This window comes from Plasmodium sp. gorilla clade G2 (assembly GCF_900097015.1).
Source record: "Plasmodium sp. gorilla clade G2 genome assembly, chromosome: 11".
In the NCBI taxonomy this organism is placed as follows: domain Eukaryota; phylum Apicomplexa; class Aconoidasida; order Haemosporida; family Plasmodiidae; genus Plasmodium; species Plasmodium adleri (nom. inval.).
In genome coordinates this window covers 552501-570318 of record NC_041703.1, presented here as the reverse complement: position 1 = coordinate 570318, position 17818 = coordinate 552501, and the positions used below count along the sequence as shown (strand labels likewise).

General features: G+C 17.9%; 5 protein-coding genes across 5 annotated transcripts in view; 1 reads left to right on the top strand and 4 right to left on the bottom strand.

Annotated features, from left to right (window-relative positions):
* Positions 1-190: 190 nt before the first annotated feature.
* Positions 191-1363, bottom strand: PADL01_1115500 (conserved Plasmodium protein, unknown function; the record flags this gene model as incomplete). The annotated part of the gene is made up of 1 exon (XM_028682613.1): positions 191-1363. One exon carries the CDS (start codon positions 1361-1363, stop codon positions 191-193), a length of 1173 nt encoding a protein of 390 aa, XP_028538874.1.
* Positions 1364-3364: 2001 nt separating this feature from the next.
* PADL01_1115400 (conserved Plasmodium protein, unknown function) lies at positions 3365-3751 on the bottom strand (the record flags this gene model as incomplete). Its single annotated transcript, XM_028682612.1, has 1 exon — positions 3365-3751. One exon carries the CDS (start codon positions 3749-3751, stop codon positions 3365-3367), a length of 387 nt encoding a protein of 128 aa, XP_028538873.1.
* Positions 3752-5318: 1567 nt separating this feature from the next.
* On the bottom strand, positions 5319-10283 carry PADL01_1115300 (conserved Plasmodium protein, unknown function; the record flags this gene model as incomplete). Its single annotated transcript, XM_028682611.1, has 2 exons — positions 5319-10124; positions 10248-10283. The coding sequence occupies 2 exons, from the start codon at positions 10281-10283 to the stop codon at positions 5319-5321; spliced, it is 4842 nt and encodes a 1613-aa protein (XP_028538872.1).
* Positions 10284-11065: 782 nt separating this feature from the next.
* PADL01_1115200 (deubiquinating/deneddylating enzyme) lies at positions 11066-12451 on the bottom strand (the record flags this gene model as incomplete). The annotated part of the gene is made up of 1 exon (XM_028682610.1): positions 11066-12451. The coding sequence occupies one exon, from the start codon at positions 12449-12451 to the stop codon at positions 11066-11068; it is 1386 nt and encodes a 461-aa protein (XP_028538871.1).
* A 1194-nt stretch (positions 12452-13645) lies between these two features.
* Positions 13646-17818, top strand: part of PADL01_1115100 (conserved Plasmodium membrane protein, unknown function) — a gene marked incomplete at both ends in the record, with an annotated part of 4344 nt that continues 171 nt past the window's right edge. Inside the window, 4 exons of the mRNA XM_028682609.1 lie at positions 13646-16955; positions 17153-17191; positions 17344-17401; positions 17537-17646. Of these exons, the coding sequence (XP_028538870.1) occupies positions 13646-16955; positions 17153-17191; positions 17344-17401; positions 17537-17646 (3517 nt within the window). The remainder of the gene's footprint in view (positions 16956-17152; positions 17192-17343; positions 17402-17536; positions 17647-17818) is intronic.

Genomic DNA, 17818 nt, shown 5'->3' with positions numbered 1-17818 from the left:
TGTAATATATATTTTAATATATAACAAAATAATGGTATGGAAATATTTCCATTTGAAAAGCGTATAGTTATATAAATAATATTATATATTAAATAAGGTTATATATAATTTGTGTGGATAAATCTTTTTTTTTTTTTTTTTTTTTTTTTTTTTTTTTTATGTACATATTAATATATACCACTTTGCATTATCATCTTCTTCTCTTTTTTGGTTTACACAATTTGGTTAAGCATCCGAAAATAAAACAGAAAAGGACAAGACTTAAAACAATACCTATTGTAATACTGACGACTTCATTATAATTTACATTTCCAGGATCTCCTCTTAAATTAGAAGCTGTAGGGTGAATATTGAATGCTGGATTTTGTCCTATTTGATTTAAAGGCATAGCATTAGTTGGATTCATTGGATTGAATGGTATAGCATTATTGGGTATTTGAACTCCTGGAGGTGTAGGTATACCACCTGGAATTCCTTGTGACATTAGATTAGGTATACCTATAGGTGTTCCACCTGAAATATTTGTTGTTGTTGCTGCTTGAGACATTGATGAACCTATAGGTGGAGTAAGAGGAGATGGAGCTGGTGAAGGATTAGATGTTAAAGGTGCAATATTATTTGTCATATTAATTGGTGATATAGAATTAGGAGATCCATATACATTTGGTGTTACAATTTGGTTAGCTAAAGGAGAATTATTTCCATCTGAACTTATAGCTATTGGTCCTTGCATGTGTTTATGTACGCCACCTAATAATCCATCTACTGCTCTTGAAGCCATTAAACTTAAAGCTGGATTTAATGTATGTTTTAATTTATTTTTTAATTCTATATTTGAATTTTCTACTATATATTTATTATTTAATGGGATATTTTTTGTTTTTTTTTTTATAACAAATGATTCTAAATAATTATCTGAATTATTTACATCATTCTCGATATTATTATCAATATGCTCAAAAGGAAGTAATGATTTTTTTTTTGAATAGATACGTTTTTTCTTTTTTTTTAAATAACTATTAATATTAATATCATTATGATTATAACTATTATAGTAATTGTTACTATATATATTATTATATTTATTGTTATATTTATTGTTATGTTTATTATTATTATGTTTATTATTACTATGTTTATTATTACTATGTTTATTATCATTGTTATCCCTTTTAAATTTATCATTTAACTTATTTTTTTCTTTTATATTCTCATCATTGTAGTCATATAAACTTATTTCATTTGTATCCGTCTCATATTCATTTTGTTTATAAACATCATAATCTCTTATATTTTTAAAATGTGGATATATTTTTTGGTTACCATATTTGTATCCTTTGAATTTAACTAGCGTGTCTGCCATAATATACGCTATATTATATATCTTCAAAAGAAAAGATAAAATAAATATATAATATATATATATAATATATATATTATATGTATGAATTTTTTAGAATTGTATGTTTCTCCACTATATGATTAATTTTCATTAAAGTTGTAATTCGCTAGATATCAAAAAGAAAAAAAAAAAAAAAAAAACTAAAATAGTTCAGAAAAAAATATAATACATATATATATATGTATTTATTTATTTATTTATTTATTTATTTATTTATTTATTTATTGATTCATTTATGTGTCTATAACATTTCATGTTGTGGTTCCTTAAAAAGGTAAGAATCGTTTTTCCCTTGTTTGTATAAAAAGTTACGCTTAAAATATAAAATTTATAAAATTTATAAAATAGAGAAATAATCAAGTGACAAAATTATTATGAAAAGGGAAATATTAAAAATTTGATAATGAAAATATTTAAAAAAAAAACAAAAAAAAAAAAGAATATAAAAATAAATAAATGATATTATTTATATTTAATCAAGTAATATTATATAGGAATGAAATATTAAACATATTTATAATTAGACATCATTAAAATATAAACAAAAAATAAAATCAATATACATTTTTTTAGATATATAAACTTTTGAAATTATTCGACCTCTCCTAATAAACAACACCCATTTTTTTTTTTTTTTTTTTTATAAATAAATTATTATAAGTTATAATATTATATATACATGTGTCGTATATTATATAATTATATGTAAGATGTATTTATATATATATCCATATAAATTTTCAAATAATTACTTTTCAAAAAAAAAAAAAAAATATATAAAAGTTACTTGTGCACCAGTTTGCATATGGAAGTGCATTACCTTGAACATGATCCATATAATTTATTATTCACAATTAAATAAAACATATGACATATAAAAAATATATATATATATATATATATTTATTTATTTATTTGATATACTTTTTTATAATTATATAAAATGTCTTTTTTATTTTTTATTTTTTATTTTTTATTTTTTTATTTTTATATCTTTTTCATTTCACATGCCCCTTTTTACTTTCGTATATGTTTTCCTTATATACTTGTTCATAAGATAAAAATATAAAAAAAATAAAATGACTCTTACATTTTATAATTTATAAAAGAAAAACCACGTCATCTTGTAAAAAGAAAATAGAATATATGTTATTCTTAAAAGAATAAGGATATATTTTTGTTTATTATTTTTTTTTGTTCTACTAGCTTTTTTATTTATAATATATTGAAAAAAAAAAAAAAAAAAAAAAAAAGTAACATTCAAAAGTTGAAAATATATATTATAGAGATATGTATATAATTTTATTAATTAGTTTTAATATAATCAAACAGTAGTGTAAAATATATATATATATATATATATTTGTAAAAAAAAAAAAAAAATTGATAAATGTAAATATATAAAATATATACAAAAAGGGATATATTTAAACAAAACATAATTTATATATATAAAATTCACAATAGGGTTAAAAAAAAATATAATCACGTAAATAATTTTTTTTTTTTTTTTTTTTTTTGGAGAATTATTTTTAATGTTATTTGACAACTCATAATAATTCTGTACGTATGTATATTAACAAGCATATTAATATTATATTATTATTCAAAAAAAAAAAAAAAAAAAAAAAAAAAATTAACTAATATATATAATATATATATGTATATGTATATGTATTTGTATTTGTATTTGTGTTTGTGTTTAGTTTTACATTATATGATATGAGTATAATAAGTCTTGTCTGAAATAAATATTATACATTTGTAACATATTTATTAACACTGATAAAAATATATATACATATATATATATATATATATTTTTATTTATTTATTTCTTGGGTGAATTGCATATTTTGTGTCTGTGTAATAATTTTTGAAGGGTGGCGTGTAATAAAGATTAATTTTTGTCGATTCATTTATTTATATATATATATATATTTTTTTTTTTTTTTATGATATTTATAATGTCTTTAACTTCTTGATAATTTTATTAAATTTATCATTCAATGGATTAACTAAATATTTATTCCAATATAATCCAATATTATTTTGATTATTTATTTTACTGATTTTATCATATATTGTATTTAAATAATTAAGTTTTGGTGTTATTAAAATAATATATATAGTTAAGTGTAATACACACCATAAGAAAGAACTAATTCTATAAATTACTCTACCAAGAGATGGTGTTACTAAGTTTTCAAATATAACAAAAAAATAAACATATTTTAAATAATATTCAATCATCTCATACTTTTTATTTTTCCAGCCATGTAATGATAATCCAATAGGGAGAACATAACCAACAATAAATATTACTACTTTGAATATTAAACCCAACATTTTTAAAAATAAAAAAAAAAAAAAAAAAAAAAAAATATATATATATATATAAAACAACTTAAACAAAATTAATAAAAATAAAAATAAAAATAAAAATATATATATATATATATATATATATATATTATATATATTATATATATTTTGCAAACTGTGTTTTAAAAAATTTACAGTAGCTAGCTAGTTTTTATAAATATTATATTTATAAAATAAAAATCTATTCCATAAGTATGTATGTATGTATTATATATTTATATGATGTATTATATATTTATATGATGTATTATATATTTATATGATGTATTATATATTTATATGTATTGTTTGCATATATACTATTTATAAAAGAATATATCTAAATATTATATTTTTTATTAAAATATATCTTGAAATATTATTTTATTAATATATATTAGGATATGGAAGGGAAAAAAAAAAAAATAATAATAATAAAATAAAAAAAATTGTATTTATATACATATGGTATTATATTATATATATATATTATAAAAATACAAAAACATATTTATTGATTCATAAATAATATATTAAAATAAAAAATATACTTAAAAAAAATATATTATATATAATAATAAAATGTATTACATTTCTAATTATATCATCAGAAAATGCCTTTTAAAATAAAACAATAAAAAATAATAAAAAATAAATTTTGAAAAAATAATTATACATATTGTAATAATATTATTATATATAATATATATTATATATTTTTAAAAAAATATATCTATTTTTTTTATTTTATATATATAATATATATATATACTATTACATTATTTTTTTATTTTTTACGATATGTTTAATATATAATAATATATATTATCTCATATGTTAATATAATATTTTTTTTTCATTTTTGAAGTGCACTGAAATGAAATATATTATATATATATAAAAATATATATATATATATATATATATATATATATATATAATAATATATTTATGTTATATATTTTTATATATATATATATATTTTTTTTTTTTTTTAATTTTATGCATATTTTATATAAAAATATTTTTATCTTTCCTTATGTAGGTTAAATATTTTATTTACATGCGCTCTGAACAAAGAACAAAAAATTAACCACCAAAAAAAAAAAAAAAAAAAAAAAAAAATTATATATATATAAAAATATATATATATTTATAAATTAAATATATTATTTTTATTATTCATATAAATAAATCAATTTTTATATGTTTTTTTTTTTTTTTATTTATATATATATTTTTCAAATTTAGTTATATCATTGGAGAGAATATAAAAGATATATAAGTACGTATAACAAATTAAAATATTTAATCAATATATAAAAATATACAATTTATGAAAATAAATAAATATATATAAATAAATGTAAATATTAATAAATATATATATAAATATATATATATATTTATTTATTTATTTATATTTAAGCTATCATAAAGTAACAATATTAAAAAGGGAAATATAATTATTATATATAATTCATTAATCATATTATATATATATATATAACATTTTATATATATAACATTTTATATATTATTATTTTATTTGTTACATACGCTCGCAACCACCCCAGTCAATTCCATACCCTTTCTCCTTGCTTTCTTTTATATATTTTTTTAAGAATGTGTCGAATTTTCTTGCATTTTTAAATTTACTATAAGCAAAATATAACAATAAAGATCCTTGTTTTCTTCTTATAATCTGATTAAAGAAATTGTTATACAAATATGTGGTTTTTGTTTGTTTATCTATTATTTTTGAATTATCATAATATAATATGTTATTGTCAAGAGATAATAAGAAATTTTCTAAATATATAGAATAATCAAATAAAGGTATCCAGTTTTTGTTTTTTTTTATAAAAAATATATGAATTAGTATATGTAAAGCCTTTATATTAAAAGGGTTATTTTCTAATAACAAAATAATATATCTCTCACTCTCATATATATTCTTTTGATACATATATGAATATATAGACATGTTATATAAAATAGAAGATATAACATTTATATTATTAGGAAAAAATTTATTTTTACATAGGAATATTATTTTTTTTAAAAAAATCTCACACTGTAAATATTCCTTTCTTAAAAAATTATAAATAAAATATTCGTTACATACAAAAATGTTATCGTTTTCTATTTTTAAAGCTTTATTAAGAATATACCTTAAAAAATGTATTTTCTCAACTTTGATAATTGTGTTGGATATGCCATTGGGCTTATTATAAATGATGTCATCTGTATGGTTATATATGTGTGTATTTTTATTTATATTTGTATTTTTATTTATATTTATATTTATATTTTCATTTATATTTTCATTTTCATTTATATTTTCATTTATATGTACACTCGTGATACCCTTATTCTCACCTTTAAATCGCTGATATATTTCCAAGACAGTCGAACTATATATTACATAGGGTATTATATTATGTGGCTGTAATTTGATACATTTAAAAAAAATGAATTTTTTATAATTTTTCTTTCTCTCCTTTATTAAAGAAGATAAAAAAAGATAAAGCATATAAACATAACACATGTAAAAATTACTCTTTAATTGTATACATCTCAAAAAATATAATAGAGATTTATTAAAATTATTATTTAAAAAATATATTATACCAATCATGTAATAATCTATATAATCCTTTTCATATTTATATTTCTCTTCTTTATAATAATACTTTTTCTTCTTATAAGTCATATGACTAACACGCTCATTATATAGAAGAAATAACTCTTTAATTTTTTCTTGTGATCTTTTGAATATACTATTTAAATTTGTTATAGAGGTAATGAATAATAAAATGGCCTCTTCATTTTGATATCCTTTTCTTTCTTTAATAATATATTTGCTTATATAATAACAATTTATATAATCGTAATTTTTCAAACAGTAATAAGTAATACACAAAAGATCTATTAATGTTACAGGGTCTGAGTGATATAAATAATTATTATATATATGTTTATTATTATATATATATTTATTATTATTATTATTATTATGTGTGTACATATTACTATATGTATTCCTTTTATTATCATTTTCTCTTCTCTTGTAATCTTCTTTACATTTCTCACAAATTATTTTTAATTCTATAGCAAGCTTTTTTATAGTACCTAAGATGTTTCTATTCGTGTAGGCAATACTCATAAAATGAGTTATCTTTTTTAATGTATACTTATAACAACAATTATTATAAACACCCTGACGAACAATATAATCAAATAAAAAATAATTATAATCAAACTGATTATTGTCTAATATATTATTATTACTTAGGATATATTTATGTATATCCTTATTTTGAAAATGTAATATGATGTCTTTTTTGTTTATTTCTTCTTCCTTTTCCTTTTTATTATCATCAAAATAATAATTGTCACTATATAAAGATTTAGGCATATCATAATTTTCCTTCTTTCCATTTTTATTAATATAATATAACACATTGTTCATGTTTATGTAAAAATATTTTTTTTTTTTTTTTTTTTTATTTTTTTTTTTTTTTATTTCTTTGTTTCTTTTCTCATCAAAAAACGGGATTTTATTATAAATTAATCCTTTAGGGTTATAGCAACCATTTTTTAATTCACTTTTTATATTATAATGACAGTTAATGGGTTCCTCAATATTTCTTTTCATTCTTCTTATATTAATATTTATATTACAATCGTTTTGATTCTTTTCTTTATTGTTATCTTGTAAAAAGTTTTTATCGTTTATCTGTATAGAATAAATATTATTCTTTCTACTATTCGGGTCGTTAATTAATTCAAAGGTTATGTCATTGTGTGTGTTCATATATTCTTTCACATCATATTTTCGAATTTTATCCATTGTATATACTTTACAAATATAAAAATTTAAGAGTTTTTTGAAGTCATAATGTAGTTGTACATATTTTATTAATGTATTTTCTTCATGTATCTTTAATTGATATGTCCCTATTAATTTATCTAGGCATATAAGAATGAATGGATGGATTTTTATAGCATCATCACTACACTCATAATTATAATTATAATTACAATTGTCATTATATTTATTTTTATAATTCCTATTATTATCATCTTTAATAGGCTCATCCATTTTATGTACCACTACTTTGCAATATTCTGTTATACTCAATTTTAATTTATTTAATTTTTCTAAGCATACAGCATTTAAGAAAGTTAAAATGATTTTATTATATCCATATATATTATCATCATTTATTTTAGTACCATACATATTATTTTCATTCATATTATCATCATTCTTATCAAATATATACTTTAAACACAGATCATACTTCTTTAATTTTATTAAGGATTTTATATATATATAAAAGATATAAAAATTTATATTAAAATATTCTTCTTTATATAACTGAATAATTTCCTCATATTCTCCGTTAATATATAAAGAAAAAAAGTTCAACATAAAAACAGACATATTTTTAAAAACAAAATGTTTATTCATTTTTTGTTCTATAGATTTAAGTTCATTTTTATATTTTTGTTTATCTTTATGTAAATTAATTTTTTTTTTTTTTTTTTCATCTTCCTTTGATTTGGTCTCATGGTTATATATTATACCTCCACTTTTACAAGTAACCATTTTTTCCAAATGTAAGGGATCATAATGTGTTTGATTTAATCCTTTAAGTATTTGCATTTTTAAAATATTATCTTCCTTTTTTTTTCTTATATTCATAAAATTTAGAAAATGAATATCCTTCTTTTTTGTTAAAATGTCTTTTTCTTTATATATATTTTGATTTTCTTTACATTCATCAAATATATCTTTGCTTACATGTTGTAGTTCATTTTTTACACTTCCTTCAAAATTTCTCTTTTTTTTTAAACTTCTCATGTCAACAATAGGTCGTGATAAGACATCTTCCAGTTTTCCTTTAATAATTACATTTTTGTTTAATATGAATTCATTTTGTTTTTTTGTCCTTTTCTTTTTTTCATATTCTTCTTGTTTATTTACACAATCGGAGCATGATCTAAAACTTCTTTTTTTAAGTAACCCTTGTGAGGTGGTATATATATGATCTTTTTGTAGTTCATTGTGAATTTTATTTTTTTTTAATAAACATTCCGTTGAATTGTTAATATAAGAGCGAGTTGATAAATTTCTTTGAGTTTTTATATATTTTTGTTTATTATCAAATGATTGTTTGTTATCTACATTATGTTTTCCACCAATTTTAATATATTGATCTTTATCAGTTGATTGAATGAACTGTTCAGGATGTACCCATGTGTGTTTTTTTTTTGTATCATTTTCCTTATTTTTCGTTTTCTTTTTAAAAGTAAAAATTTTATTTTCATGACAAAGGTTTATAATTTCTTTGAATATAAGCATACTATTATGTTTGTTTTCTTCTTTGTCTTGGAATTTGGATGTAAATGTTTTATCATGATGATTCTTATTATTTATTATGTTGTTTATTGTTTTGTTTGTTTGTTTGTTTTTTTTTTTTTTTTTTTTTTTTTTTCTAGCTATTTTATGTTCAGGTAAAAATTTTGAAAAGGACATAACACTTTCTTCGCTAGTTGTGTAATCATAAAAAGGAAATAACAATTTGGAAATATTTAATGAGGATGATTTTATTTGTTTTTTTTTCTTATTAGAATGATTTCTTTTTATTTTTGAATATTTTTGATTATGATAATTAAAAATGTTCTTTTCTTTTTCTTTTTTTTTTTTACAAGAAGGAGAATGATCACTCTGAAGAAAGTGTGATTGTTCAGTTGTTGCATTTGCACATACATTATATTTTAAAGAATGATCATAATTATTGTTTAAATCTTTTATATGTTTATCAAACTTTGATATTTTATTAATATTGAAGTGTGGTATATAATATCGAAGTATTGAATTTTGAATTTTATAATAAGCTAAATAATGTGATGTTAAAAAATGTAGTTTATCAATATTGTATTGTGTATCCACTTTATGTAGTTCATTCAAATTATATAAATTATTTGGATCATTTACATTATGATTATATTTTTTATATATATTTTTTTCTTCATCTCCTTTAATATATATTAAATTATTTTGAGAAATCTCTTCAGATTTTTTTCTTTTTTTTTTTTTTTTCTTCTTTGTTTCCATATTTTTACACTTAAATAAATTAATATCTCTTTGAATATGACTTATAGTATGTACATGTTTATTTTTATTATGAAAAATTATATCGCAATAATACAAATAGAAGTTATTATATAAAAATGATAAAAAATAACAAGAGGGTGCATCCTCTTCCATTTTTTCATTTTCTACAAGTAGTTTTAAGTAGGAATCTTCAAAAATGTCCTTTTTTAATTTGAAACTTTTTACATTCTCTATAAGAAAAAAAATATATATATATATATATATATATATATGTATGTATACATATATATAACCAATCGTGTTTTTTTTTTTTTTTTTTTTTAATATATATATATTTTTTATTTGCCACACCCTCCTCATTAAAACTACAAAAATAATTGATGTCATCTTCTTCACATAGGAAGCTTATATACTCCAATTTATTTCTGTCTATTTCATATTCGTTGTCAATTTTCTTGAATTTTTTTGATTTTTCATCGGATGGATAACAACTCATAATATATAAATATAAATATATTTATATGTTCATATATGTTCACCTTTATGATGAATTTAGAACATTTATCAAAATATTTTTATTAAAAATAATTATAAATAAATACAAACAACAAAATGTGGGAATTTTATACATGCACATATTCATGTATTTATTGTTGTCTTTATATATATATATATATATATTTTTTCATTTATGAAATAAATACATTGAACAATTTTAAAGACAAAATAATTATGTTTTATTTTTTTTTATTTTTTTTAAAGTTATAGATCAGTGAAAGTTCTATTTCTCATGTATAAAATACAAAAAAAAAAAAAAAAAAAAGAATCCACATATATATTACATATAAATATACTTATTATTATTTCATATTTCTTATATATTTAGTAATAATGTTATAAGCCATAGGAATGTAAATATGTATACATATACTTTCTTATGGCACTTAAAAAAAAAAAAAAAAAAAAAAAAAAATGAACGCTTATATGAAATGTCTTGAATACATATTTTTATATATGTGTATATAATTACATTGATGAACACGAAATAAGGATTAACAGATAAGGGTAATATTATATACATGAATATATATTTTTTCATATATATAAATATATATATATATATATATATATAAACTCATAAGTAATACATTTTCCATTCTTTTGAGTTCTTAAGAGTTTGTTTTATTTTTTTCTTTTTCTTTTTGATAAGCATCTTTCAATAATTTGTGCTTAGCCAACAAATTAAGAGAAGACATAATGAAGGGATAAAAATTAAAAAATTTAAAAGTAAGTTCTTTATTCCATAATTTTTTAATTTCTGTTTGTTCATGTAATAATGATAGTAAATAATTAATTTCTAAGTTTGATTTATTTACTATATTATATAAAGTTTCTATATTGTTTGGAAGATTTTCTATTGAAGGTATATCGTTTAAAAATGAAAAATCGTCTTCATTAATTTCATCTGACAATTCAATATCTTGTCCAAGATCAATTAATTTAATGTTAACTCTTTGTTTAAGTATACGATGTATATTTATAAATTCTTGAATAATATATTCTTTATCTTTCATAACTGCAATAATGTTAAAACGAACATCATTATCTGTTTGTGAGTTACATATTTCATCGATTTCTTTTTTAATATGTTCTCTAGAAATTTCTAACCAATGTTTGTCATTATTATTGTCATTATTGTTATCATTATTATTGTTATCATTATTATTGTTATCATTATTATTATTCTTTTCATTATTATTATTATTTTCATTATTTTTTTTTGTGGTTGCTTTATTTTCATCGTAAGCATTTATAAGGACAGGTCCATTTTGTAAACCATCCAATAAATATACTTTATTTTCAAAATTAATATAAGAAACAAAATGAAAGGCGTCTTCACTTTTTTTTTTATCATGATGCATATCGTCTTTATCTAAATAAATTGCAGGTTTATATGAATTATGTATGTTACGAAGAAAAGTACAATTTGATAAAGTCAATCCTTTCATTGAACTATCAAAATTCAAACTGAATGTTTTTATATTTTTTATTTCATCATTTAATTCTATATCCTTATTCAAGACAATAGATAAAATAGCTTGTGTAGCACATGCATTTGGAATAACTTGTTTAGCAAAAAATAAATTATCAGGAACGTTATGTTCAATATATTTATTTCTTTTATAATTCTTTCCAATATTAAATAAGAATATGATACCATATATATAACTATGATGTTTTAATAATTTATTATATTTATCTTCAATACATATATCATTCTTATATAAATCCACTACATTATCAACAATATTATTTTCTTTATTCTCTTTATCTAATGTTTTATTTTTTTCTCCCATATATTTATCAACACCCAATATATGATTCATATGTATATTCTCTTTATTATTTATATAATCATCAAAATAAGATAAACTATACACATCTTCTACTGATATATTGCTAGCACCCATACGTTTAAGCATATCATAAAATATACATGGGTTACTCTCTATTAAACACCACTCATCTAGAATATTTTCATTATCTCCTGCCATTTTGTTACACACAAATGTTTTTTTTTTTTTTCAAACAGTAAAAAATAAAGGTAAATATGTATGGAAATCAAAAAAAAGAAAAAAAAAAAAAAAAAAAAAAAGGGATGAAACAAATTTTTAAATTATAATGATTAAAAAAATTAATCGATCGTATGATCTTTTTTTACACACCAATATTTTTTAATCAACAAAAATAACAAGGAAATTAAAAATAAATAAAAAATATTATACTTATATATCAAGATATTTCATAAAATAACAAAACAGAATGGTATAATATATAAATGAATAATAAATAAATAAATAAAATAAATATGTATTTATAATTTAACAATTATATATATATATATATATATATATATATGTATATATATTCATATGACATATTATATTATATCATATTAACAAAATATATTTACATTTATTTTTCTTTTTTTTAAATTATACTTTCTTTTCGCTAGGTTATATATAAAGAAATATATACATATATATAATATGTGTGTCATATTAAAATTTATAATTATTTTTAGTATTAAATAAAAGATAAAAAGTAAATTAAATATGAAAAAAATATATAAATTAAATAAATAAATAAATATATATATATATATATATATATATATATATATATATATATTTTTATATTTTTATAAGTTCATACCAAAAAAATTATTATTATATATCTTATTGAAAAAAAATTAAGCACACATTTTTCATGATACATGTGACATAAACATAATTTACATACATAAATATTTAATCATACAATTATTTTTATAACTTATTATTTTATACATATTAAAAAGAAAATTATATAAATATTGACATATACATATATATAATATAATATAATTATATTTATGTAGTAATATTATCATTATTTTATGATAAAGCAAAGGGGAAAAAAAAAAAAAAAAAAAAAAAAAAAGAACAAAAGAACAAAACTAATGTTAAATAATACCACATAGGTATGAATTAATATAACCACATAATTGTTACACATAAATATTTAAAGGTTTATATATATATATATATATATATAATATTTATATATATATGGTGCTTATAATTTCTATGTACTAATAGTAATATCCTTTTATATCATTTGATTAAATGTATATGGAATAATTCCCCCCTATATATATTTTTTTTTTTTTTTTTTTTTTTTTTTTTTTTTTTTTATAAATTATTAAAATGTCTGAGTATAAAGTTAGCAGTATATACTTTTCACGCTCTAATAAACTGTTAATATTAATGTGTGTGATTTTTTTCTCCTGCTCTACTCACATATTTAAGAATGTTTTTCCTTTTCTTTTTATGCTTACAGGGATAACAAACCAACATGGAAATATAAATGTCTATGTTAATAAAAATGGCTGCTGTGATATAAGTTGTTATTTAGACAGGAATATGGAATATGAACAATATATACAAAATAAAGTAAAAAAAAATAAAATAATAAATACAAACATTGATTGTAATAACAATATAAATAATAATCATCAGTGTAATATGATTAATGTATGTTCTGATGAATTATATAATGATAAAGATAAAAATAAGGAGAAACATTTATTAAACCCTGAACAGGAATATTTTTTTCAAAATGAATTTGGCATTTATAAAATTTGTTACAATAATATAAAGAAGAATTATAATAATAATATATATAATAATTTAAATAATAATTTAAATAATAATTCATATAATTATTCATATAATAATCCATATAATAATCCATATAATAATCCATATAATAATCCATATAATAATCCTCATTGTAACATGACAGATGATAGGGTTAAAGAAAAATATATTGATAATAATATATTTTATTATAATAAAAAACATAATAAAGAATATCAAAGTGCTATAAATAAAGGATCTATATTCTTATACAGTAATATATTATCATTAATATATTTTAGTTCCTTAATAACTTATATTTTTATTTTCTTTTTTGATTTAAGCAAAAAAAATTATATCATAAACCTTTTTTATATTACCAATCTAATATCTCATTGCATTATATTTTTTATATTAAATGATATGCAAATTTTTAACTCTCATTTAATACAATCAAATCCTAATCATATATTTGTAAATGAACACAAAAAGAATTTTTCTCCTTTTTCTCAATCATATTTTAATAGTCATAATAATAATATATCTGTCGAAAATATGTTTAATGGTATAGCTAGCCAAAATGGCAATATAGATAATATATTATATATGGATAAAAAAAAAAAAATAGGAATTAATAATTATTCAACAAATGAAAGAAATAATTTAAAGAATAAATTGAATGAGTTAAAAAATATATCTATATTATATAATATGGATGTGTATAAATCTTTATTATTATTTTTTTTTATATATCCAAATAATAATATATTTTTTAATCCATATCTTATTAATATTAATTGGAATAAAATGTCTACTATATCGAATGATATATTATATGATAAATTTGAAAAAATTAAAGATATATATAACAATAATAATGATAATAATAATAATAATAATAAATTGATAAAAGGTATAATAAAAGAAAAAAATAATAATGTTTTAGATTTTTTATTTTTAAAAAGAAATAAAAATAAAAATATATATTATAAAAAATATTTATTAATTTTATATTTTTTCATTATGATAAGTTCTATATGTAGTTGTTATATCAAGATTTATCAAAAAAGAATTTTATATTGTGTATTTTATATTAATATAGGAGTTATAACATCATTTTTAATTTTAATGAATAGTTTATTTAAATTATTTGCTCATTCTTTAAATTATATTATAACTAACCAAAATAGCTTGGTTAATATAAGTGATTATATTTTTTTGTTTTTATTAATAGATTTATTTGGATTATTTATTATATTTTTATTTTCTTATAAATGGTATAATCAAAGAAATGTGTGGACACATCTTCATAAAATATTTTATAATCATAAATATATTGCTTTCTATTTTAATAACACATATTATATATATACTCATGATACAAATGTTGATAATATTTTAGTATCTATGGATATATTTGGTGATCCTAATGTAAATATTACTTTTTCTGAATATACAAATTTAGAAAAATCTATTTTTTATGAATATTTTATATTGAACAGATTCAAAAAAAACAAACTCAAAATTTTTGAAATTCCTCAAGACAAATTTCACGAATTGACCACTACATATAAAGAAAAAGAAAGTGCCAAAAAAAATTATGAAATGGAAATATCTTATAAAGATAAAGAGCACAAAAATTTAGAACATCTACATAGTTGTCATATAAATATTGGATGTTACAATAAATTTCATAGGCATCATCATAACGAATATGATAAGATAAGTGAAGAAAATCCATCCAATTTTTATAATCGAAAACCAAATCATAGTTATACTATGAAACCATATAAAATATGCATAGGATCATTAAACAATATAATAACACAATCGAATATTCCTACAGATAATACAAATGAAGATATAAATGAATCAACAATAAATACATCTAATTATAATAATAATAATAAAAATAATAGTAATAATAATAATATCAATTTTTTTAATTCTCAAAATAAACTAATAAATTATCCTTATGAAAATGAATTCATTCATGAAAATCAGGAATATGTAAATTATATGGACCATACTCCAAAACAACAAATTATAGATCATACAATTTTAAAAAATAAACACAATGAGGAAGACACTAATAAAAACAATATAACAACACAACAACAAAAAAAGTTATTAAATAAAAATCTTGTTATAACTGATGAATATTTTATAAACACAAATCAAAATAAATATATTATTAACAACGTACAAAATAATAATAATATATGCTCATCAAAAGAAATATATTTAGATAAATCAGAACAATGTCAACAAAAAAATATTTGGGATATACAAAATACATGTCAAAATGTTTTATCAATACCAGATTATGATGAACAAGATAATCAAAAAGGAAATGAACAGGAAGAAATAAATTGTCAAAAGGATAGAAATTATTATTTATATAATGAAGAATATAACCAAGAAACATATCACAATAATCATCATCATATAAATGGTCATATGGATAATTTTGTTAAACCTCATACAAAAAATAACATTAATAATGATATTAATTATGACACTAGTTATCATATGAATAATCATAATAACAATTTTAATATATTTCGAAACATAAAAATATTTATGTCCTCATTCACCTTTGTTTTCTTCTTTTTTATATTTATATATGCCTTTCTATTGTCAATCATACACATATTTATAAATTACTTCTTTTATATATATCTATATGTTTTCAATATAAATATTTATGTCTCCAATGTATATACAATTATTATGACAGGTGTATCATTAATAGCTATACCATTCTCAGGATATATTATTGATAGCATTGGTGCTTTCCTTTCTCTTCTTTTATGTTCTTCTCTCTTTATCTTAATAGCCATTTCTGGTTCCATATATTGCTATAAGTTTAATTTAAGTAAGCTGCCCAATGTTGAAAATGTTATTCTATGTGAATGTATATATTATGAAAAAAAAAAATTGCCTAAAAATGCACACATAAATATAAATAAATAAATATATATATATATATATATATATATATATATATATATATATATATATATATATATATTGTTAACATGTCTTATTTACACATTATACCTTTTTTATTAGATTCTGAAGTTTTGGCTTTTTTGTTCTTCAATCTTATAGGTGATAATATATATATATATATATATATATATATATGATAATATAAATTCTATTTATTTATTTTTTTATTTTTTATTTTTTATTTTTTATTTTTTATTTTTTATTTTTTATTATTTTAATTTTTTTTTTTTTTTTTTATTATTTCATAATAGGCATAAGTCAATCCATTATTCCTACTGTCATCATTTCGCAGATACCTACCCACTTATGGTATAATATTTTTAAGAAATTACATTTTTGTATATTATAAAATTTATAATTTATTTAATCCGTGTATATATTTATTAAAATAATGAATTATAATCTTTCAATATTTCTTTTTTTTTTATTTTTTTTTCCCTATAGTGTGAAGAATAACGAACATATAACATCAGCCTTTGCAATATTTGAAGTTGTTTCGATGATAATTATAAGTTTAAATAATTATATCTTTGGTAGTTTTATGATCAAAGAAGGTTACACATGATAAGATAAAAAAAAATTAAACTTTTATAACTATATATATATATATATATATATTTATTTATTTATATATTTATTTATTTATATATTTATTTATTTATATATTTATTTATTTATTTATATATTTATTTATTTTTATATATTTCCTTTTCTTTTTTCCCCTTT